General features: G+C 39.8%; 2 protein-coding genes and 1 pseudogene across 3 annotated transcripts in view; 1 reads left to right on the forward strand and 2 right to left on the reverse strand.

The window, feature by feature from the left end:
- Nucleotides 1-25,791, forward strand: part of NCKAP5 (NCK associated protein 5) — a 1,117,154-nt gene that overhangs the window by 42,063 nt on the left and 1,049,300 nt on the right. The window lies entirely within an intron of this gene.
- Nucleotides 16,070-20,000, reverse strand: LOC139038077 (CAP-Gly domain-containing linker protein 1 pseudogene; annotated as a pseudogene).
- LOC110136424 (diablo IAP-binding mitochondrial protein) lies at nt 18,327-21,139 on the reverse strand. Its single transcript, XM_070476291.1, has one exon. It carries the CDS (start codon nt 21,091-21,093, stop codon nt 20,548-20,550), a length of 546 nt encoding a protein of 181 aa, XP_070332392.1. The 5' UTR covers nt 21,094-21,139; the 3' UTR covers nt 18,327-20,547.

Consider the following 25,791-nt stretch of genomic DNA (forward strand, 5'->3'; position numbering starts at 1 on the left):
ATTTAGCCATTTAGATAATGGTTTCTACATGAACTTTCATAACATTTATTTACTGCCATAAATTAATGGACCAAGTTCTGTTAGGAGCCAGGAATCCAGTTCCTCACCAGTTGGATTTATCACTACTTTATATCAATATTATAAAGAGAGCTCTGAAAGTGGTCTTTCTTGTCAATAATTCAGAGGCAACGTGAAATATATGAATATCTCAATTTTGCACTTTTACAGTTTTGCCTGCTTGTGAAATTTTTACCTTCATTCTATGAAGCCTATGCTCTAGTTATAAATATTTCAACTCCCCACCCCCACTCTTTAGGGTGTATCAAGCACATTTTCTTTTCCCTCCCCTCTGACTGACATTCGTACATTCTCTGAGTTGTTGCTACAAGAAAAATTAATACAGTCAGAGGCTGCCTGATTCTAAGACAAGTCTTTCTACATATTCCTTTTGATAAAATGGTAAAATATTACTTGGGCTGATCTGCTAATGAGAGTTTAACCAGGATAGATGTGTTGATCACTGAATGGAGAAAAGCATCTTGCTATAATAGGTTTTCCATTTACATGGTAGAGGCGATGGAGGATGATTCTCCCTGAAAGAATTTGAATTCCAGATAACTTTGCTAAGCAGATGTCTGACTTGTTGAAGTCCCACTACCTCCTCTGGTCCCTACATGCTGAGGCCTGGGGTTCCCTCAGGTTGAGCTGGTTAGACTGGACAAACCACAGTCTCCCAGAGCAGACTCTCAGTCCATGGCCTCAGGGGTGGCTCCTGCCCTGGCAGGAAGCTGTGCCCACGTGCTTGCCTTCATCATCTCCCACTCTGTTAGCTCCAAGCGCAGCCAGGCGGGAGCAGGGGATGGCCACGCACAGGGCAGTCAGTGACTGACTTTAGCCTGCTCTAGAAACATTATTCCAGAGTGCTCCCAGATCTTGGCTGACATCCTGCAAGGGACTAGGCTTAGAGATCAGATTTCAGGAACCTCACTGTTGGTGGCCAGAAAACAGAACCAGATGCAGTTGTGGAGGAAGATGGTGGAGAAAGGTAAAAATAATCGATCTTTTAAAATAAAATTAGAGTTTATTTTTAAATGTGGTATTTATAAGATATTTTTATACAACAGTCTTCTATGTTTTCTCTCATAAAGTAATTGGGTTGCTTGAAGGCATGGGTAGGGGCGAACCTCAATGAGACAGGTAGAAGGAAAGAAAACAATTAGAACATTTTACTGTGGGAAAGCAGAGAAATATCTAGTTGCTAACATTTGCTGCTACTATAGCTATTAAAAAATCTCTGCTGTCCACATGAACAGAGATGCACATAATTGCATAGGATCCTCAAATACCAGAGAACCTCCAAAGAACTTGTTTTTGACTCTACAATTTAACTGTCGAATTTACCCACTGTGTCTATGCCTAATTGCTGAAGAGGGATTCAGAGAAATGGAGCAAAATCCTTGTTTTCACAAAGGGTGCAGGAGAATGGGGGAGTCATTACCTTGAGAGGTGTGAGGGTTGTGGTGCAAACACGGTGTAGACTCTTAGAAAGCAGCTTAACTGTCTTCACATTCCCATTGTCTAACACAGGGCTTAGCTGGTGGTGTGGCTCTTCACATTAGTTGAAAGTTGTACTTTGGTTGTAGTCAGCACGAATTTGAATCTTTTCAGCACACACTAATTTCTTTAAGTGGTTTTCACTCATTCTATTTATTCATCCATTCACTGGGAAAATACTTACAGAGAGAACTACCATACAAGACCAGAAATATGTGTATATATATATATGTATATATATACACATACATACTTATATATACTTATATATATACAGTGCAATTGCAAACTAAATTTTGATGTTTGCATAAGTAATCTAGAAACTTTTTTTTGCAAGTGAAGTGATATTGTGTATAGAGGCTGTTTAGTAGTGGTTTGGCCAAAAAAGTTCATTCAGATTTTTCCATAAGGTGTACAGAAAATCCCAAATGGAACTTTTGGGTCAACCCAGTATACTGAAACATAGATTACTTGTTGAAGAAGATTGCTTCATTATTTAAATATATATATATATATATATATATATATATATATATATAAATTATATAATTCCTAGGCCAGTAAAGATATGATTTTATTTATAATCATCTCAGTGCTATAAAGTGATTCCAGAATATTTTGAAGAATGTCTCCCTTTCGACTCCCATTCAAGTGATCTCCCAGAGATTCTACATCTCCCTAACCTAGGAGAAACCTTCTTCAATCTTTATGAATTTCCTCCTTTTTAAGAGTGATATTTTCTAACTCCACTTCTTTACTTCATACCCATTCATTCAAAATATTTATTATGAAATATTTCAGAAACATTATATGAAATATTAAGACCCATGTTTTACCACTCAGACTAAGAAATAAAACATTACTAATAAAATTGATGTTCCTGTCCCCTTGCATCTTACTTCCTTCAAATGTGCAATAATGCAACCACTATCTTAAATTTGGATTTGATACTTATCATTTCTATGTCATTCTTTACAGTCATACTAGATATGCATGCATCCCTAATCATTATATCATATTATTTTCTATATTTTTAAAACTTAAATGATGGTATTAGGTGTGTGTATTATTCTATCATTTGGTATCTTGGTACTTTCATTCATTATTTTGTTCGTATGGTTCATCCATGATGATGGTGTTCCTCTGTACGAAATCCCACGATTTGTTTCCACACTCTCCTGTGGATGGACATTTAGTTTGTTTGCAACTACTGTGTCAAGGGGTCAGGACAGATATCATTAGTATCACTTGGTGTAAAAAGGGACTCGTTGGCAGGAAAGTGGTCAGAATCTCATCATCCTTTTCAGAGGTGTGCTTGAGCTTCAGGGCATTTGGATGCACTGTGGAATGGGTCTCCTGCAGACAGAGTCCACCAGTGGGATGTTCCCCCTCTTGATGCTCTCTCTTTCTGTGAATTGAATAGGAGAAGAGCCTTGTAAGACCTGGGGGCAGACTGCTTTGGTGTCAGTATGAAGGTGAAGTGTAAACTGTTTGCAGTTGTTGGGGACATTAACTACCTCACACTGGAGGTTTAAGGGGGATGCCTGTAATGCACTTAGTTTCTTACCAGGCAATATAGAGGGAGGACCTTATGGATTGTCATTTGTCACTACAAATCAGTTTTTTCTTGTTTCAGATACTGTTGCTATGATCATATCCCCTTGTGTACATGTACAAGAGTTGTGAAGGATATGTAACTAGGAGTAGAATTAATGAATTGTGGGGATTGTACCTTGTCAGATTTCCTGGAGGTTGCCATTTGTTCTTTAAATCGTTGAACCAATTTATACTCCCACGAGTCATATGTAAGAGTAATGCATTGGTCCACATCCTCTCTGACAACTAATAATGTCCAAATGTATTAACTTTTTGTAATTTGACAGGTGGTATGATAGTACCTCAGAGAGGTGTTTTGCTTATGATTAAGATTGAGCAGGTTGAGGGGGTAGGAGGAAGGCTCAACAGGGAGGGGATATATGTATCATTTCAGTTCAGTTCAGTCGCTCAGTCATGTCCGACTCTTTGCTACCCCATGGAATGCAGCACGCCAGGCCTCCCTGTCCATTGCTAACTCCCAGAGGTTGCTCAAACTCATGTCCATCAAGTCGGTGATGCTATCCAACCATCTCTTCCTTTGTCGTCCCCTTCACCTCCTGCCTTCAATTTTTCCCAGCATCAGGGTCTTTTCCAGTGAGTCAGTTCTTTGCATCAGGTGGCCAAAGTATTGGAGTTCAGCTTCAATATCAGTCCTTCCAGTTAATATTCAGGACTGATTTCCTTTAGGATTGACTGGTTTGATCTCCTTGCTGTCCAAAGGACTCTCAAGAGTCTTCTCCAACACCACAGTTCAAAAGCATCAATTCAAAAAAAAAAAAACAAAAAGCATCAATTCTCCAGTGCTCAGCATTCTTTATGATCCAACTCTCACATTTATATATGACTACTGGAAAAACCATATCTTTGACTAGATGGACCTTTGTCGACAAAGTAATGTCTCTGCTTTTTAAATATGCTGTCTAGGTTGGTCACAGCTTTTCTTCCAAGGAGTAAGCGTCTTTTAATTTCATGGCTGCAGTCACTGTCTGCAGTGATTTTGGAGCCCAAGAAAATATACTTCTAGCTTATTCATAGTGTTGTACAGCAGAACAGCTTTTAATTTCAATAATTATATATCTATTTTACATCAATGATTATATTTTAATTTCTGTAAGTCTAATTTTTTTTTTAAGATTTCTTATTTGTATTTTGTATCTTTCACAAACTTTGATATACAGACTTCTGGGACATCTACTTTTGAAGGTTTTATGTCTGCAAATGCTTTCCCCTAGTGGCCTGTTCACTTAGATATGTTTTTTGAATTAATCTCTTTTTTAATTGCAGTAGAGTTGATTTACAATATTATATTAGTTTCAGTTGTACAATATAGTAAGGCATCATTTTTTTAAGGTATTTTATATTATATTGAGAACTTAAATCTGACTCCTCTTTATCTGTGAGAATCCTGAGAGCTCTGGGTGAGTGTGTGTCTTTGCATTTACTTGCGCCACACATTGTGCAATGCTGACCAATTAGAACATCATTCAGTTAGCATTTTGGTTTGTGGGCTTCCAAACCCTGGTGCTTGTGTAAATTTGCACCCCAAGCTTACATGGAATAGGCCTATATTTAATAACTTTTGGCTGTGGGAAGGGGTGGGAAAGTCAATAAATTTATCAGGAAACAAAATTTGTTTTTTCATCTAGTTAAATTTGATTTTCACGTAGATAATAAGCACTTTTTTTTTTAAGTTTTAATTTTTTATCTGGCTACTTGTGGCCAGTGGATAGAAACATTTTGTTTTCCTAAGAAGAGCTGAAACTGTATGATAAATTTACATATTGTCTTCCTTTGTAGGTGAAGAGAATCTTTTTCTAATCTATCATTTCACGGAGTATCTAGTTTTTCAAAGTTCTTGGATTTTCATCTAAGTCCCAACTCCCAACCTTTTGGAAGATTTGTGCCCTGTTCCCCAAGTTCCAGGTCCCTGGAATGGGGAAATTCTATCGGCATTGTTACTGATCCAGCATTTGCTTTCCTTTCTGGTTTTCTGTTTCCTCTTTTGTTTGGTCATTTGGTATTTTTAGTGCTTAGGATTTTCCCCTTTCTTTCAAGTGAGATATGCATTTTAATGCACATTTGCTATATTTTCATCAGTTATGTTACTGGAAGCAGAAACACTTCCATTCACTCCTAACCAAGCCTTAGCTTTTACCACTGTTCTCAAATTGCCCTCTGAAAGTTCTACCTGGGATGCTTTGTTGCTAAATCCACTGTCACTTCTTGAGTGCTGCCTACTTGAAAACTTTCATTCCTTGACTGTCCTTTCTCATTCACTGACTTTCATGACTCCAGTTTTTCATGTTGTTCTGCCTCTCTGACCAGCCATCGTCAGTATTCTCTAATGGGTCTCTCTCCCTCTGCTTTTCCTTTGGTATAAATATGCCTCTTCTATAACCAGTTTACTCCTAAACTAGTGTCCTGATCTCTAAACTATGCAGACTTGTTACAAATTGTTTTCTGTGAAAGTCATTTTTAAAAACAGATCTTATGAGTATTCTTGCCTTTGAAAATCTTTGATAGCTTTTAACTGCCAAAATATATCATTTAGGCCTTAAAATTCCTCCATAATGTGACTCTTAAGCTCTACCGTATCCAGCTTTCTCAGCTACCGCGTTCTCTACTCATTGCACTGCTCTGTGCTTCTTGGACCATGTTGCCATTTCACTCCTTCTTTGTTCATAACCCTAGAGTAACTGCTGTTTGCTGTCTTATATTGAAATCAGACCCTTCCTTTAAGGTTAGGGTCAGATTTCCCCTTGGTGAAGGTGGAATACATTCCCACCTTCCGCTGGCTGTTCATTTGTGCTTTATTCATGCTTTTGCTATTAATACAACATATATATTTTGTGCTATCATAGTTATTTTTGTATCTCTCTCACATTTCGGGGGTACAAACGATTGTTTATTCATCCTGTCACTTTAATTTTGAGCACAATGCTGTCTACTTGGTAGCCTTCAACAAATTTGTTTTAATCAAGGTGCTTTTCTATAGTGTTTATGAGGACATATTAGATAGGCTTATAATATCATATCAGGTTTTATTAAAAAACTGAAGATCAGCTTAGAAAAATTGCTAGAGCTGCATAGCAGTATGGACCTTCATTTTCAGTTTGGAAGAGTATTTTCCTTGATCTCCTATATTATCAGAGGGTTCAACTTCTATGTTGTATTTTCATGCAGACCTATGGTCACAAGTCTAGAATCTCATGAAAAAGTCTCCCAGGAAATGTCCAACCTCCATGGCCTTTGTCTGTTCATTCATTTCCCCAGATTCCTTTTTTTCTTCCTCTATTTTAAAATCATCACAATGTGTAAATTAGAGGTAGGCAGCTTATGTCTGTTTAGCACATTTGTTCTAAAAGATTGCACTATTATATCACCTTTAGATATCTGTAACACCTATTAACACCTGGGAATCTTGTCCTCCTTCTTTTTTCTCTGTCTAGGGTTGCCAGATTTTGCAAATCAAAGACATCAGCAAAACTTGATTTTCAGATAAACAATGCACACATTTTTTAGTATATATTTTAGTGTCACACGGGACATCCAATAAAAAAAGTCATTACTTATCTGAAATTCAAATTTAACTGGGCATCTTGTATTTTATCTGGCAACCCTATGTCTTTACCACTTGCCATTTCTTGTCATCTAATCATCTAAAAATACACAAAGGCCCTCCATATTCAGAAATGAAGTTTCCCTAAAAGTGATTCTTCCTGGAAAACTCTCAAAGATTTCCTAGCTTGCAGATTTTAAGTGTGGAGAAGAATGTTAACATGGCAACAGGGTAATTAATTCTAAAGTGGGGTGGTGAGAAAATAGTACCGTAGTGGAAAACTGGTCTCAGCTATGGGAGTTGATTAGTGTAAATATGTCTCTGATCATTTTTCCAATACAATTAACGTATTGTGGCAAGCACATCTGGGTGACACACATTCTGTAACTCAGTAAAAATGCTTGGGAGAAAGCATGCATGTGTGTATGTGTTGAGTTAAACAGCCTTTTGTTATGAGGGAGTGGAAAAGGGCCATGAACATTGAGCTGAAAAGCAAGTTAATTGATGGATAGTATAATCACCACCTTAGTTAGCACCCCGGGACTCTTTTCATACCAGTAAGCTGTAAATTTAAATGGAAACCAAAAGGCTAGTACTCAGCCCATAACTCTGCATTCCATTACTTCATGTATGAAATATTCAGTGAGTAAGAAAGAGGCTTAACAGATAATAGCTGGAGAGGAGCTGCATGGTGATTAAGGTAAGACTGAAGTGGTTGGCAAAAATCTCCATCTAACCATGTACAGATAAGAGCTTCTGTTTGAGGGATTAAACTGTATTCTTTGCTCAGAATGTACTTATAAGTGCTGAACAACCCAGCGATCTCTTCTGTTCAGCCCTAGTCCAAGACAGTATGTTCTTTTTTCGATTTTATGATTTTGGATAAGAGGCTCTATTTATGAGCCCAGTCAATCATGGTATATTTATTTTTCAGAGGCCTGCTATTTAGTGTCATTGAAAGTACCTGAATTTTCTAATCAGATTGCATGTGTGGCTGCATGCTGAGTTGCTTCAGTCGTATCTGACTCTGCAATCCTGTGGACTGTAGCCCACCATGCTCCTCTGTCAATGGGATTCTCCAGGCAAGAATACTGGAATAGGTTGCCATGCCCTCCTCCAGGGGATCTTCCTGACCCAGGAATCGAACCCATATCTTTTCTGTCTGCTGCATTGGCAAGTGAGTTCTTTACCACCAGTGCCACATGGGAAGCTCCTAGTCAGACTGATTTGGATTCAGATCCCACCCACCTCTACCCCTTGAATCATAATATAAACTTTCTAAACCTTTTTTATATTCATCTATAAAATGAAGTTGATACCATCCATCTCTCAGGATTGGGGTGTGGATTAACCAGGTTTATTACACACAAACTGGATTTTCTTCATTACATCATGAAAGGTAGGCTTGTTTTTCTCATCTGTATGCTTTCTTACATTCTTCTCTTTGCTTAAGCTTGATGGCAGGGATGCTGCTTTCTAGTCTCATACACTTCCTGCTTGCATATCTCATTTTTTCGAGACACCTTAATTTGAAGGTGTGTTACTGAGCACAAGTCAGGTGAGGCAAAACAAACCTCAATGTGAGAGTTTGGAGCAATGAAAGGTTTATTGCAGAGCCAAGCAAGGACAATGGGTGGCTTATGTTAAAAAACCAGAACTCCCTGCTTATTTGGGGTGAGAAGTTTTTATAGACAAAATTTAGGATGAGGTCTACAGGGTATGTGACTTCTGATTGGTTGGTGATGAGGTAAGAGGGTAGTGCTCTAAGAGTCTTGTGCTCAGCCTGAAGCATCCTTCACCTGCATGGGGGCTTTGGTCCCTACAGAAGAACTCAAAGATATATATACATATATATGTGTGTGTGTGTATATATATGTATACATACATATATATGTGTGTGTATATATATTCCTTAAAGAGGAATCAGGACCCTGCCCCACAGTTATACTGTTGTTTTCTTGACTGTTCCTCCGTTGTTTTTGCATCCCCTCCCTTCTTTGATAAGCAAGGAAGGAGTTTGTTTGAATTTGCCCTTTGGAACTCAGGGAATGTAGAGTGGCTGAATGAAGCCTATTTTCTACAAATGAAAAAAGAGATAACCCTATATGCAAAAAAAAAAAAAGAAAGAAAAAGAGACTCAGATGTATAGAACAGACTTGTGGACTCTGTGGGAGAAGGTGAGGGTGGGATGTTTCAAGAGAGCAGCATTGAAACATGTATATCTAGGGTGAAACAGATCACCAGCCCAGGTTGGATGCATGAGACAAGTGCTCAGGCCTGGTGCACTGGGAAGACCCAGAGGGATCGGGTGGAGAGGGAGGAGGGAGGGGGGACCGGGATGGGGAATACATGTAAATCCATGGCTAATTCATTTCAATGTATGACAGAAACCACTGCAATGTTGTAAAGTAATTAGCCTCCAACTAATAAAAATAAATGGAGAAAAAAAAAAAATAAAACCACCTTGAACATCTAAAAAAAAGAAAAAAAGAAAAAAGAGGGATGCAGAAAGGATTTGTTTCCAGGAGGGCCCTACAGTACTGCTCCATTTCAGGGGCACCATGGGTGAGGGAGAACATTTACTCTAAGTTGCAAATGGCAGAGGACTGTTCTTTCCCAGGCTGACTCCCATCAATGGGCACTGGGCACTGGCTGTCCACCACTTGGGTAAGCTCATGAGACTGCCTGGGTATGCTGAGAGATAGCCCCTGGCTGACTGATGAAGGCTTCCATTTGCTCAGGGAGGGGAGAGCTGTGTGGTTGTTGATGGGGCACCCCTTGGTCAAGTTACGAAGCCGCCATCTTGCCTTCAGGAACATTACCATCCCCACGCCCACTCTTTCATCCACTTTTTGTGTCACCTTCCTAGGTTCACTAGTGTTTATAAACTGGCTGTGGGACAGAAAATGGACAGACTCATTCATTTCTTTTAGGATCTGGGTACTTGGCAATCAGTTCTTTCTGCAGAGTGCCCTGAAGGGAAAGCCAGTGTGCTCTGGGGTCAGCCTTAGCTGCCAGTTTCCCCAGACACAAGCTGGTGGTCCTTAGCTTGTATATGTGGCTGCTAGATGGCAGCTCTATGCAGGACTATGGAGGAAAGAAAGTTCGTTCAAATCATCTATCAGGTCCTTTGAGGTTCTGATCTCTGAAAAAAAGTTCAAGGAATCTGGCTTTATATGCAATGAAGTTTAAAAAGAAAATTCAATTATCCAGGGGCCTGTAGGGATAATTTCTTAGTTTCTGGGAAAGGTCAAACAATCCAAACTACCTTTCTGGCTTTTGGCTATTGACTAGATTCTCACTGATGATGGCTGCATTTCTTTAACTTACACCTCTGTTAAAACTAAAATTTTCATGAAAAAACCTAGTGTGGCAGCATTGAATAGAATATTTTACGATAGATTGAAGAATGAGAAAGAGAAATTATATCACTGTGAGTGCAAAATACAGACTTTCCAGGAGGAGATGGAGACCCTCTGAAGCAGGTAGGGTAAGACAGAAGAGTTCTGGAGAGGTTCAGCCTTTCACACAGCTACACATCATTCTTTTTCTTAAGTTGGATGATAATTACTTTACAGTGTTGTGATGGTTTCTTGCCATACATCAGCATGAATTGGCCATAGGCATACATGTGTCCCCTCCTTCCTGAATCCCCTTCCCACCTCCCTCTCCACTCCATCCCTCCAAGTGGTCACAGTACATTATTCTTAAAGAAGGCTATCTGATCAGTTTTTTTAAAGTAGCATTTTTTTTTTCTGATTATTATGGTAGAAATTTTGCAAAAATGTGGAAAGAATACAAAAGAAAATAAAAATTTCTAATAACCCCACAGCAAGGATTGACCCAGTTGGTTAACATTCTGGTGCATTTTCTTCTAGTCTTTTTTCCTGCATAGGCATTTACATATTTGCACATAAACTATCAACCCCAGCAGCACTTGTTTGCCTGAGGCTACAAAATAAGGTGACCTTGTTAGTTTTCTTTAACCTTCATTTAAAAAAATAAATAACAGTAAACATTTATTGTCTCACAGTTTTTATGGCTCAGGAATTCAGCAGTGCCTTAGCTGGGTGGTTCTAATTCAGAGTCTTTCATGAAATTATGATCAAGATGTCAGTAGACTGTAATCTGAAAGCTTGACCAGGGCTAGAGGACCTGCTTTCAAAAAGGCCCACCCCCATAGCTGCTGGCTGGAGTCCCAGGTCTTCACCACGTGTGTCTCTCCATAAGGTGGCTTGCATGTCCTCACAATGTAGCTACTGGCTTCCTGAGAGTGATGATTCTCAAAAGGGCAAGGAGGGAGTCCTAGTGTCCTGGCCTTGGAAGTCACACACTGTTATTCGCATCTTGTTCTGTTTATTAGAAGAAAGTTGGGAAGCCCACTAAGTGACCTTGCAGTAACCTGGACTTGGTCTTTTGTGGCCTGCTTGCTTTAACCATCATTTTTAATGTCCAGTTATGCTAATTTGTGTTCCAATAATGGAGTTGCAAGACAGTGTTCCTTAGCAGCTTCTGAGAGTTTTTCAGAGGCTTAGCCTCATAGAAGCTTAAAAATAGACTTGTTCTGCTGTGGGTCTCTACTGTATACAGCCATGCTATGGCAGCTGCTGCCCATGTGACATGATCAATTAGGTGTTTCTTCTCCTGGTCCTCTCTGATGACTGCTAGTGATATGGCCATTCCACCTTTCAGAACAGGACACAGCTCATTTTGTGGTCTTTCCCATCAATTCTTGGGACAGCCCTTCCCGAATTCCCTGATGCACAGCTGAGGAAATGGGGCATTTTCCAGAAGAGTTTACTGAAGTTTAGGGGATACAGAAAATAAATTTGACATAGAGAACAGCTTAAAACTGCTTCTAGAAATGCCTACTCATAAAACTGGCCACAGGTTTTAATGGAATGGAAATCCACCCACTCCAGTAGAGTCCAAGAGCAGCCTTCTTGACTCTTTATTGAGTGCCTCTGTGTTAACCCTTTTACAGAATGATTAAAAGTAGGGACTTCCATTCCCTTCAGAGAATAGAAGACCCCAGCCCCACCCACATGGAGATAATCTGTCTGACCATTGGGGCAGATGACTTACTTGTACCACTCTTAGAGTATATTTCCCAAAGTCAGAATTATTGCTGCATGAAGCCCAACATGGACCTTGATTTCCAGATATCCTCCAATATCACATGAACAGAAGATTAAACCTCTCCATCTTTGAGCTATACCTCACAGAACAACAGTGCATCTCTCTTTAAGGACAAGCAATGATTTGATGGTATATAGCCATCTAAGTCCAAGTATAAAGAAAAAACACTCTCTAAAGGAACTGATCTTCAGAGATACAATTTTAAAATGCAGCTATTTTACATTTATTAAACAGAACATCTCAGTCAGAACCTTCTGCATGTAGATTGCTTCAACACATTTACATGTTCACTCTTGCTTTAGGTTGTATAACTTCAAGGGACCACACAGAAGTCAGGAGTAATCTCCCTAAAGACAAAGTGAGACCTTGCATGAAAATTTGAAAACAGTAATTTTTAAAAATAAGTCTTCAGACCAAATCTGCATCTGCGATGCAACACACATATTTGCATGGAAATCATATTTTGCATATAATTATAATCAGCTGTAATCAATTTTCTATTGTAAATATGTTAACATCATTAAATATTTTATCATTGATCAAACCATCAATGATAAAATATCATTACATTTTGAAAATATGATTTTTAATGATTTCATGATCTCAGATCTGTAGTTATTATTAACCTAATTCTTTCTTGTTGGACACTTATATTGTTTCCAGTTTATTAATATAGATGATATTAAAATGAACATCTTTGTACATGTAATTGCCCATTTTTTCTGATTACTTTTCAATAATTTAGCTTTTATTAAGAGACCACTTCAAACTTAATGGCTTAAACCTACAAACATTTATTATTTTTCATGATTCTGTTGATTGATAGGACATAAGTTTTTCTAGTCTGGGTTGGCTCTGCCAGGACTGAGTGGTCTAGGATGACCTAACTCATGTGTCTGGGATGACTGGCACTGCTGAGATCATTGGGCCTCTCCCCATATTGTCTCTCATCCTCCAGGAATCTAACCCAGACTTATTCATTATGGCAGAAGGGTCCCCAACAGCAAGAGAGGGCATGCTGCATGCTAAGTCACTTCAGTCATGTCCAACTCTTTGCACTGCTATGCACCTTAGACCAGGAGGCTCCTCTGTCCATGGGATTCTCCAGGCAAGAATACTGGAGTGGGTTGTGATGCCCTCCTCCAGGGGATATTTTCAACCCAGGGATTGAACTTGCATCTCCTTATGTCTCCTGTTGGCAGACAGGTTCTTTACCACAAGCATCACCTGGGAAGACAGGTGGTTTTTAGTTTTTAGGTTCTGTCATTTTCTCAAGTCCAGCTGGCTAAAAAAAGTACCATGGCCAAAGTCATATTCAAAGGATAGACAAATAGATTCCACCTCCTGATGGGAGGGGGAGAAAATCACTCTGAGAAGGGGCCTGGAAACTGGAAGGAATGATGGCAACTGCAGCCATTTTTGCATTCAACCTACTATGTTTGCATGTTCATTCGCTCAGTCCTGTCTGACTCTTTGTGATCTTTTGGACTGCAGCCTGCCAGGCTCCTCTGTCCATGAGATTCTCCAAGCTAGAATACTGGAGTGGGTTGCCATTTCCTCCTCCAGGGGATCTTCCCAACCCAGAAATCGAACCTGTGTCTCCTGTGTCTCCTGCATTGCAGGCAGATTCTTTACCTACTGAGGCATCAGGGAAGCCCTTGTAACCCGCTGTAATTTCCTTGAATTTCTGGAAGTATTGGGTTGGCCAAAAAATTGCTTTGGGTTTTTCCATTAGATCAAATGGAAAACGAACATTTGGGCCAACCCAACAGAATGAGCACCTCAGAAAATATAAACATTTGTTTATAAGTGTTTCTTACTACATATTGCCATACTTACCCTAGGGAAAATTTCTTCTGGTTTGCATTTTTAACAGCAGTCTATCATAGTGCCTATAGAAAACATTTATGGCAGCATTAAATATTTTAAAATTTTAAGTATGTAAATTGTGCATATTATTTATTTTGCATGCATTTCCTTAATTACCCATGGAGACTGATATTTTCATAAATATTATCCATTATATTCTGTGCTTTGTGAATTTTCTTTTTGTGCCCATTTTCCCTGAGGTCCTTGTATTTTTCTTATTGATTTGTTCATGGCTTTTATGAAGGGATAATATTAACCATTATTCTGTCAGAGTTTATACAAATATTTTATCCAGTTTTTTTTGTTTGTTTGTTTTTAAGACGTAGGAATTTTAAGCTTTTATGTAGTCCATATATTTTCCTTTGTGATTATTTCATTGCTTTTAAGATGGGAAATTTACTCCTGCCAATGTAAAAATATTTATTCATCTATATAGTCTTTACTTTTTGTGTGATATCCTTTTTTAAACATTTAACTAACTCGTCTGAAATTTATTTTGGCATGTGATATTACATACACTATTTTTTTCCTCAAAAGCTACTTCTCTTTAATTTCTTTTAAAATATATACTCCTTTTTGAAAGACTTATCCTGAGTAATTTCAAACATATATAAACTTAGAATAGTATAGTAAATCTCTATGTATCTATTTCCCAGATTAAAAAGTTATCTATAAATACCCCAAATTAGTTTATCTGTTCTTATTTCCTCATGATTTTCAGATTATTTGTGTCAATGAAAAAATTAATCAATAGTCTAAGAAAGAAATGGAAAATATTATTCAAGACAACCTGAGGATTATAAGATGGAAGGCAGTCTTTCAGAAAACTATTTCAAAAAGGTAAAAGGGGAGGTCAGTATGTACATGATTTTTTGTGAAGGGTTATGTGCAATGAAATGCAGCTTAGTAAAAGGTTGCTACAATTTGGGAGGAGCAGATATCTTGGTTAATGGTTTTAGTGCTTTTCTAAGTATGGGAAGAACAAGAAACTGGGTTCACAAAATTTTCTTCTGAAACATCTAACTATCTGAGGGTCAGTTCTGTCAGTTTTCCGAGAGCACAAAATGCCTCATTCTGCTCTTAGCTCTGAATTCTTTTCAGAGTGTACTTTAGGTCAGTGACTGCAGTAGCTAATGACTTGATTCTTGTAGAACTGGATAGTGAGCAACACTCTTCATTTTACAATGCCTTCCCTTTTGGTCTTAATTTTGACCAAGATTTGAGAAACATTTCATGACCAATTTGTCCCTGGGAATGCTCACTCCCAGCTCAGGAGAGGATTTCGATAAGCTATTCAATGTACTATTACTGGACTAGACCTTTTAACAGTAACGAAAAGCCTCTGAATTGCCTGTTTTACTAGTCTGAAGCTTCCCAGCTGGCGCAGTTGGTAAAAAATATGCCTGTCAATGCAGGAGATGCTAGAGAGGTGGAGTGAATCCCTGGTTGGAAAGATCCCCTGGAGTAGGAAATAGCAACCACTCCAGTATTTGTGCCTGGAAAATCCCATGGACAGAGGAGCTTGGTGGGCTACAGTCCATGGAGTCACAAAGAGCTGGACATGACTGAGTACTCACACGTACACACAAACATCTGTTACGGTCCAGGGAATGTTTCCCTCTTATATAGACTTCTTCCTGTATCTAGAGTTAGACACTATTACAATCAGGGATCTTATAGGGCTATATACATGATCAGTCTCTTCAAGTTGCCTAGTCATCCTTATTTTTATTGGAGGCTCAGTCACATATTTGGTAATGCAAGACAGAATGATTTTATAAAATAGGCAGAATAATGAATAATATAACTACCAAAATTAATAAGGGCATAAGTAAATATTTCAGCTTAGAACTTCCAATGGGTGCTGCCCAGTATCTCCCCAGACTGTCTGACTAGTTTGTTCTGCACCAACCCCTGTCTTTAAGGGAAATGATATATTAGCATCGTACATAAAGTTCACCAAAGATGGCTGCACATACAAGGTAAGTAGTGGGTCATTGTGATCCCCTAAGTGATTGAGAAAGGCATATTATCTTGTAAGGATTTACATGGGTGATGCCAGAAGGAGAAATGTAGATCTTTATAGTTGAGCAGGTATTTCTGCCACTGGGGAGTTCAGGTTAATGCAAGATGCAGATGAGAGAAGGGAGGGAGAAGGCCGAAGGGCAGTGAAAACATTTTATGCTTTCCTGCCCTGCTTTCAAATATGAATTTTTATTCCACTGACAGACATTCTGTCATTTCAACATCTATTTCTGAAAGATAAAGACCTTTTAAAAGCACAATAATGTCATTATTATATCCCAGGTATTAATAATTCTTTAATACAAAATTTTCACAATTGTGTCATAATTTTTTTTTTTTAAAGAATAACCATTTATTAAAGTAGATACAGAACACCTGTTTGCTTGGATTTTAATACTGCTTTACATTTTGTGTTTGTGAGACAGTTCCTATTATGATATGTTTGTTTATAATCCCAAATTTCAACTGACTACATGTTTATTTTTCACTTGTCAAACACATAGCTGATAATCTGGAGGGGAAAATATATCAAAGGCATATATACAGTTATAGAAGTTCTTATTATAAATGTCTCCTGGAAGATACATTTATTTATTACTTTTTACATATTCTAAAAGACATTCAAATGAAGATAAATAGATTCAAACTGGTTGCTAAACTTGTGGTTGAGGTCCTTCATTTTATTTTTTGTGATAAGAAAATCCAAAACTATTAATGTTGAATTTCTCACCGTACATTCATCTAAAAACACAGTAAAAAAAAAACCAAAACTTGTAAAGATTGTAGATTGGTTCCTTTAGGTGTTTTAGAGTGACTTATTATCTAATTAACTGACTGCTGGGGATATTTGTTAGAGAAGAAAAACAAAATCTGGAGAAAATTCTCCCAGTTACTTATTCCTGATAAAGAAAGAAAATGAAGAGAGAACACACAGCTGCGAAGCCACGTGATGCTGATCCTGGCCTAGCCTGTGAGGTCCTGATGAACATTTTAAGTGTTTCTTTTTTCATAAAGATAAAAATCTGAAAAGAAAGACATACTGTATATGTTTTTTCCCAAAATATAGATTTTACAAAAATATATACATCTAATATATAGAAGCTGAAATTATGCAAAACTGATCAACAAAACACCACAGTAGAGTAAAGCGGGTGCAGCATCGAGATTATAAGAAAACGTCCCCACAGCAGTCTGGGGGCTTCCCCCTCCCTTTACCTGGTTCATGATTTTATAATCACACCTAAAAGTATCATCAAGCCTTAAATAAAGGCACTACTGACGTCGGGCAGTGCAAAGAACTCAGCTATTTCTTTGACTAAAAATAAAATAAATGAGTAGATGAAAATGCAAAGTGGCATACTTTTTTTTTTTCAACTCATTCCAGTGTCAAAGCTTAACCCAAACATCTAAATATACAAATGCAGCCTGGAAATATTTTAGTGCAAATATGAAGAGGAACAGTATAATTTAAAGTTAACTTAAATAAGGTACTGGCAGGGTAGGAGTCGTTCTGTGAGGTCTCCCTCATAGGGACGATGAGTGTAATGGCATCTGGTGCAATGGAATACTTTTTAAAAATCAAGAAGACAAAAATCAGAGGTGAAACCCCCCCTTTATTGTTCTTTCTGCATGCAAAATGCTGGTGGTCAGTTGCCTACATGCTAGCACATCTGAGAGAGCCCAGTTCTGGGTGGGAGGTCTCATCATCATTGCTGTTGGTAGCCCAGTGCCCAAACATCTCGCAGATTTCACAGTATGGGTGTTCCTCGCTCCGACTGCCGTGGTGTGCAGAATGGGGAGGGTCCTCAGACATCTGGGACTGGGTGGGACAATCCTCTGTGTCATGCAGATCAAAGCAGTCACATATGTCACAGAAGAGGCGGGGTTTCTTCTTGGACTGTTTTTCCTGGTCATCGCTGTCGTAATTGTTCAGGTCATCCCCGTCCCTGTTCAGGGCTGCTTCTGACATCATCTCCACCTTCATCGTGAGGTCCTGATTCTTGCTCTGAAGGTCTACCACTACTGAATTGAGGAAGCCAATCTGACTCTCCTGGGCTCTTTCGTCCTCTTCTGCCTGAGTATCAGTATTACCTGAGGAGCTGCTGAGCTGCATCTTGTTTTCTTTGAGTTGAAGCTCCAAGTTCTTTACCTTGAGCTCAAGCTTCACTTTATCAGACTCTAGAGAATGAAAAACTAAATGCAGGGACTTGGCGGACGCGTTCTCTCCCCTGAGCACCGTGACCTCATTTCTTAGCTTTTCCAGCTCCGCATCCTTTTCTGTGAGTAAGGCACTAGTGAAACTGATGGATTTCTGCAAGGAAGCTTTTTCTTCATCTGCGTCTTTTATTAACTTGGATTCTCTCTTTTTCATTTCTAACAACTGATTATTGAGTACAGATCTCTCTTCTTCCAGCTTTCGGTGACTGGTGACTTCGTCCCTGCTCCTCCCCAGCTCCTCCTTAAGTTTCACGTTCTCTTCTTGCAGCGCTGAGAGCTGCTGGGACTTCTGAGCTGCTGCCTGCTTCAAGGTTTCCATTTCTTTCTTTAATTCTTCTATTTTTTGGTTCTCTACCATCAGAAGCTCTTTTGATTTGTTCAGCTCTTCCACGTTTTTCAAGTTGTTTTCTTTAAGTGTATCCAATTTGGCTCCTTCGGCTTGCTTCCCCAGCTCCTCCAGCTTCTGCAGCAGCTCACAGTTCTCCTCCTGTGTAGCCTTCAGCCGCTCCTCTGTGTCCCGGAGCAGCTTGTGGAGGTTCTGCAGGACTTCTTCGTGCTTGGCTCTGCTCTCAGAACTGGCTTCCTCGTACCTGGCTTTCAGATCTTGACACTCGTTGCGGCTCATTTCCATCTTCTTTTCCAGGTATGATAGTTTTCTCAGCAGTTCTTTCTTTTCTTCCTCTTGCTTTTTAGCTGCTTCTTTCTGACTTTGTTCGGCTTTGAGAGTTACTTCCCCGATACTTTTCTGCAGGAGGCTTGTGTTTTCGTTAGCCTTGGTGAGTTTCAGCTGTAATTCTTCTACATCTCTTTCTTTCAGACGTAGTTCGTCGTTCATTTTTGTCAGCTGAGAAGAATTGTCTCCAGACATTTTCATTATTGCTGCAATGTCATTTTCCAGTTTTTCCTTTGCCTTTAACAGCTGCTCTTTCCTTTCATCTCTCTCTCTGAATTTTGCCTCCATATCTTGCATACTTCTCTGAAAAGAGACTGCCTCCTCTGAAGCATCAGCGAACTTATCTTTCAAAGTCTGCAGTTCTTTTTCCAAAGCCTCTTTCACTCGGCTGACTTCGCTCAAGTTTTCCTGAAGGTTATTAAGCATTAGCTCTTTTCCCTGCAGCTCTCTGGTGATGCTACTAGCCTCAAGATTGCCCTTAGTAATTGACTCTTCGTCAATCCGGAACTGAAGGTCCTCAACCTTCCTTTTCTCCTCTTCAAGTTGGTTGAGAAGTTCCACCTTCTCCCGGTCGGCAGCTTCCAGCATCGTTCTAAGCTGGTCCATCTTGGCCTCCAACTCCAGGACGTGCTGGTCATGTCCGTCCCGGGCCAGGGCGAGCTCCTGCTCTATCTCCGCGACGTGGCTCATGGCCTTGGCCACCTCCACCCTCTCTAGATCTCGTTCGGCCAGCAGCTGCTCAATATGCTGCTGCTTCTCCTTCAGGGCCTCCTGGAGGGCGGTGGTGCCGGAGATCTTCCTGGCGTAACGGGAGGAGGTTTCGGTCAACAGTCCTGTCCGGCTGGGCTTGCTGCTCACGGAGGAGGCCACGGAGCTCATGGAGCTGAGAGAGGAGGTGGATGGGCTGCACTTCATGCTGGCCGGCGTGGTTGCCATCACTCGCCTCACTGCCGCGGCCTTGGCTTTGGCTGGCATGGTGGAGGGGAAGCCAATCTTGGTGACTTTGTGGATCGGAGCAAACAGGCCGTATTTGGGTTGACACTGAAAATACCTTGTTCCAGCAACAGCCCCGTCATTCTTCCCCAGAGGTTCATCCAACTCCACGCCGCACCACTCCCCCTTGGCAAAGTCTGTCTCCCCAAGAAACCGGACTACACCAGCCTTCGTGCCACCAACCAATACTCGGTCTCCGATTTTGAGTTCTCTCTCTCCTTTCTTGATTGAGCCGGCCTCTGATAGGTTGGAGATAGATTCGCTGGCGGTTTTCGTAAAGTTGCTGATCTCAGATGTAGCTGAAGGTTCCTTTGCAGTTGGTTGGGACAATCTGCGGGGAATATGTGAGGGGGTGGCTGGGGACGAGGACGCCATGCTGACTGCCGAAGTGGACGGAGGCGAAGGGGCCCTGGCAGCGGGAGTCGTCTGCGGGCCGTCAGCTTCAGCCCCGGCCCGCGCCTCCCTCGTCAGCTTTGAAGGCCAGGTGAATATGCCCTTCAGAGGATCACACTGGAAGTACCAAGCTCCTGCCACCGAGCCGTCGTTCTTGCCGATGGGTTCATCGAAAATGATCCTGGCCCACTGGCCTGGTGCAAACTGGGTTTCTCCCAGGAACTGGATAAACCCAGGCTTATTCGCGTTCACCCAAACTCACTCCCCAACTCGGAAGTCATCCACAAACTCCTCTTGTGTCTCAGAGGACGGAGTGCTTGAGGCTTTTTCACTGGATGCTGTGTTTTCTGTTGGAGCGACAACAGCAGCAGGTGTCTTCAAGGCTGTGCTTCCAGGCTTCAGGATCTTGGTGGGGGCCTTAAGCCTGCTTGGTTTTAGCGTACTCATTGCCTTCTGTGTTGTCAGAGCTCTCTCTCCGTTGCCTGTTGCCACTATCTTTCCCAGGTCTTTGATACAACTGCGGTTGATGCTACAGTGCAGTCAGTCTCTGGGTTAAATCAGTTTGGTAGGCAGCTTCTGCTGCCATCTCTGAAAGACTGACGGCAGTCATCCAGGTGGTTTCCAACTTCAGGTACTCTTGCTGTTTTGAAGTCATCTCAACTCTGGCTCCTATAATCACCTGCCATACTTCATCTTCCTCCTGTGAATTCATTTTCCCAAGTAAACTTGTGTATTGTCGGTACAGAGAAATTAAGGTATAAACAGCCTTAGTATATTCAGTGATTGCTTCAATCAATGCATATGTGGTCTGAGAGAGAAAGGTAGAGGTGCTAACTGTTACCAAAGACACAGCCCTCCTCATTAATGTATCGTTACTAAGAGAATGAGGCTCCGGTTTCTGGGCAATAGGGACTGCACACAGAGTGACCCCGAATCCCACAGCCACCGTTTTGTGCCATGGTCTTATCAATTCCGAGAAACAGCGCTTCTTAAAGTTAGCCACGACAGGAACACACTGTCTGTACCTGAAAAGCGAGGATACGCTCCGAGAAAGCCAACTCTGTAGAGCCGCCATTCCGCGGCGGCAGGACTCCAGAAGCACACGCCGGCAGTGATCTGTGTCATAATTTCTTTACACTTCGAATAGGAGTCTAAGTAAGTAAATACACTGTGATTGGCTGCTACGTCTCTTAATTCTCTTTAAGCTGCTCAGACTCTCTTTTATTTCCCTTGCAGTGTATTTGTTGAAGAAAATAGATTGTCCTATAAGGTCTTTCCTTTTATAGATTTTGCTGATTGAATCTTATGGTCTTGTTTACCATGTTTCTCTATGCTTACATTTCCATTAATTTGGTATTTAGATCTAGAAGCTTGATTAAATTCATTTTACTTTTGAGCCAGAATATGTTCTAGATGATATTGTTATATATTTCCTTCAGTATGCACATATTATCAGGTTGTCTGTCTTTGAATAATAATAATCACAAATGATTATTACCTAGATCACTTAATTCTTTATGGATCTAGGTGTTTCAGGAAGGGGGACCCCTTCCAGGGCCCGAAACTGGGCTCTTGCCTAACACTCGGAAATGAATTGTCCGAGGAGACACATGTGCTGACAGAGCAAGAGATTTTATTGGGAAGGGCACCCGGGTGGAGAGCAGGAGGGTAAGGGGACCCAGGAGAACAGCTCTGTCACATGGCTCGCAGTCTCAGGCTTTATGGTGATGGGATTAGTTTCCCGGTGGTCTTTGGCCAATCATTCTAATTCAGTCTGTCCTGGTTGCGCACGCATCACTCAGCCAAGATGGATGCTAGCGAGAGGGATTCTGGGAAGTGGACGGACACGCAGTGTCTCCTTTTGACCTTTCCTGAACTCTTCTGGTTGCTGGTGGCTTATCAGTTCCGTATTCCTTACCAGGGTCTCCTGTCATAAAACAACTCATGCGAATGGTTACTGAAGGGCCTGGCCAGGGTGGGCGGTTTCAGTCAGTGTGCTTCCCCTAACATAGGGAGCAATATTCTAATTGTATCCCTTGATCCTCATTTACTAGCAGAATAATTTGATAAAAGGAAATGTTCCTTCACCTACATGTTACCTGTGGTACAATTTATAAAGGAGAACCTTGATTCTTTGCTTTTGTTTAATAGCTTTCAAAGTGATAAGTTAGTTCTTTAGCATCCTCCTATGGTGACTAAGCATTTACAAATACTATTATGTACTTTAACATTTATTTATTTATTTATTTTTTAATTTTTATTAGTTGGAGGCTAATTACTTTACATCATTACAGTAGTTTTTGTTATACATTGAAATGAATTAGCCATGGATTTACATGTATTCCCCATCCCAGTCCCCCCTCCCACCTCCCTCTCCACTCGATCCCTCTGGGTCTTCCCAGTGCACCAGGCCCGAGCACTTGTCTCATGTACCCAACCTGGGCTGGCAATCTGTTTCACCCTAGATAATATACATGTTTCAATGCTGTTCTCTTGAAACATCCCACCCTCGCCTTCTCCCAGAGTCCACAAGTCTGTTCTATACATCTGAGTCTCTTTTTCTGTTTTGCATATAGGGTTATCGTTACCTTCTTTCTAAAGTCCATATATATGTGTTAGTATACTGTAATGGTCTTTATCTTTCTGGCTTACTTCGCTCTGTATAATGGGCTCCAGTTTCATCCATCTCATTAGAACTGATTGAAATGAATTCTTTTTAATGGCTGAGTAATATTCCATGGTGTATATGTACCACAGCTTCCTCATCCATTCGTCTGCTGATGGGCATCTGGGTTGCTTCCATGTCCTGGCTATTATAAACAGTGCTGCGATGAACATTGGGGTGCACGTGTCTCTTTCGGATCTGGTTTCCTTGGTGTGTATGCCCAGAAGTGGGATTGCTGGGTCATATGGCAGTTCTATTTCCAGCTTTTTAAGAAATCTCCACACTGTTTTCTATAGTGGCTGTACTAATTTGCATTCCCACCAACAGTGTAAGAGGGTTCCCTTTTCTCCACACCCTCTCCAGCATTTATTGCTTGTAGACTTTTGGATAGCAGCCATCCTGACTGGCGTATAATGGTACCTCATCATGGTTTTGATTTGCATTTCTCTGATAATGAGTGATGTTGAGCATCTTTTCATGTGTTTGTTAGCCATCTGTATGTCTTCCTTGGAGAAATGTCTGTTGAGTTCTTTGGCCAATTTTTTGATTGGGTCATTTATTTTTCTGGAGTTGAGCTGGAGGAGTTGCTTGTATATGCCACAAAAAAAGAAAACTACAGGCTAATATCACTGATGAACATAGATGCAAAAATCCTTAACAAAATTCTAGCAAACAGAATCCAACAACATATTAAAAAAATCATTCATCATGACCAAGTGGGCTTTATCCCAGGAATGCAAGGATTCTTTAATATCCGCAAGTCAATCAATGTAATACACCACATTAACAAATTGAAAGATAAAAACCATATGATTATCTCAATAGATGCAGAAAAATGCCTTTGACAAAATTCAACATCCATTTATGATTAAAACTCTCCAGAAAGTAGGAATAGAAGGAACATACCTCAACATAATAAAAGCTATATATGACAAACCCACAGCAAGCATCACCCTCAATGGTGAAAAATTGAAAGCATTTCCACTGAAATCAGGAACAAGACAAGGGTGCCCACTCTCACCACTACTATTCAACATAGTTTTGGAAGTTTTGGCCACAGCAATCAGGGCAGAAAAAGAAGTAAAAGGAATCCAGATAGGAAAAGAAGAAGTGAAACTCTCTCTGTTTGCAGATGACATGATCCTCTACATAGAAAACCCTAAAGACTCTACCAGAAAATTACTAGAGCTAATCAATGAATACAGTAAAGTTGCAGGATATAAAATTAACACACAGAAATCTCTTGCATTCCTATACACTAACAATGAGAAAACAGAAAGAGAAATTAAGGAAACAATACCATTCACCATTGCAACAAAAAGAATAAAATACTTAGGAGTATATCTACCTAAAGAAACAAAAGACCTATTCATAGAAAACTATAAAACACTGATGAAAGAAATCAAAGAGGACACAAATAGATGGAGAAATATACCGTGTTCATGGATTGGAAGAATCAATATTGTCAAAATGACTATACTACCCAAAGCAATCTATAGATTCAATGCAATCCCTATCAAACTACCAACGGTATTTTTCACAGAACTAGAACAAATAATTTCACAATTTGTATGGAAATACAAAAAACCTCGACTAGCCAAAGTAATCCTGAGAAAGAAGAATGGAACTGGAGGAATCAATCTGCCTGACTTCAGACTCTACTACAAAGCCACAGTCATCAAGACAGTATGGTACTGGCACAAAGACAGGAATATAGATCAATGGAACAGAATAGAAAGCCCAGAGATAAATCCACGAACCTATGGTCACCTTATCTTCGACAAAGGAGGCAAGGATATACAATGGAAAAAAGATAACCTCTTTAACAAGTGGTGCTGGGAAAACTGGTCAACCACCTGTAAAAGAATGAAACTAGAACACTTTCTAACACCATACACAAAAATAAACTCAAAATGGATTAAAGATCTAAATGTAAGACCAGAAACTATCAAACTCCTAGAGGAGAACATAGGCAAAACACTCTCCGACATAAATCACAGCAGGATCCTCTATGACCCACATCCCAGAATTTCAGAAATAAAAGCAAAAATAAACAAATGGGACCTAATGAAACTTAAAAGCTTTTGCACAACAAAGGAAACTATAAGCAAGGTGAAAAGACAGCCCTCAGATTGGGAGAAAATAATAGCAAACGAAGCAACAGACAAAGGATTAATCTCAAAAATATACAAAATATACAAGTACTTTAACATTTAAAAACACATTATGTTTTAAACCATTGCAATGAGGCTTAATTTTTTCTCATGTTTGTCAGTAGGAGCCTCCTCTTCAAACCGGTGCCTGAATCTTTTTGGCATGGGCTTAGAGTTCTTTGGAAGCTTCCTTGCTCTCTGATATGACAGGATAGTTCAGTCTTCCTGTGTCTGTCTCCTGCCTTTTAATGGGATCTTAATGAGAAACCCTGATTCATTCTGGTGGAAATTTCTATTTGGAAAGCCTGATTTGATTTCTTGGAGAACTCTTTGCTGAGGGTTGGTCATTGTTTCCAGCTGTTGCTTTTTTCATCATTCAGAGCTAAGGAAATGTATACTGTAATTATATAATTGTATAAAGATAAAGTATGTCATGGATTTAAATGCTGATTTTTCTGATTCATATTCAAGACCACAGAATTTTAACTAAACCATTTGATCTTATACCTGTACTTCTTTTTCCAGTGGCTGAATATCACTTTACAATGATATCAACATAATTACTAATTTGGTTTATTTTACAGTGTATATGCAACAGTCCGGGAATAACCAGCAAATGTACCCCAACAATAGATTACTGAAAAAAGTTTCAGACCTTTGTTAGTTGTTTATTGGAGTTGTGTATGTGTGTGTATGTGAGTGTCCCCTCTTGGCGTGTATTAAGATGTTTAGTGGAAGTCATTGAGTGGTTCCTCTCTATACATTGTGCTGACAACTCAGACACAAATTATTTCATTTTGCTTTCAGTTTTTAGGGTTTGCTACATTTTATCAATCCGTAAACTTTTTTTAAAATCTAAAATTTTCCTCTTAGAGCTGTCTCTTGTAGTTGGAACATTAAATGAAAACTGTCATTAAGAGTATGATATGTATTACATGGCATCCAAAATCATCAT

Source organism: Odocoileus virginianus, chromosome 13 (assembly GCF_023699985.2).
Source record: "Odocoileus virginianus isolate 20LAN1187 ecotype Illinois chromosome 13, Ovbor_1.2, whole genome shotgun sequence".
Classification (NCBI taxonomy): Eukaryota; Metazoa; Chordata; class Mammalia; order Artiodactyla; family Cervidae; genus Odocoileus; species Odocoileus virginianus.

What these genes read in the sequence shown, in the direction of transcription:
- LOC110136424 (XM_070476291.1), bottom strand. Translation starts at nt 21,093, where the DNA reads ATGGCGGCTCTACAGAGTTGGCTTTCTCGGAGCGTATCCTCGCTTTTC.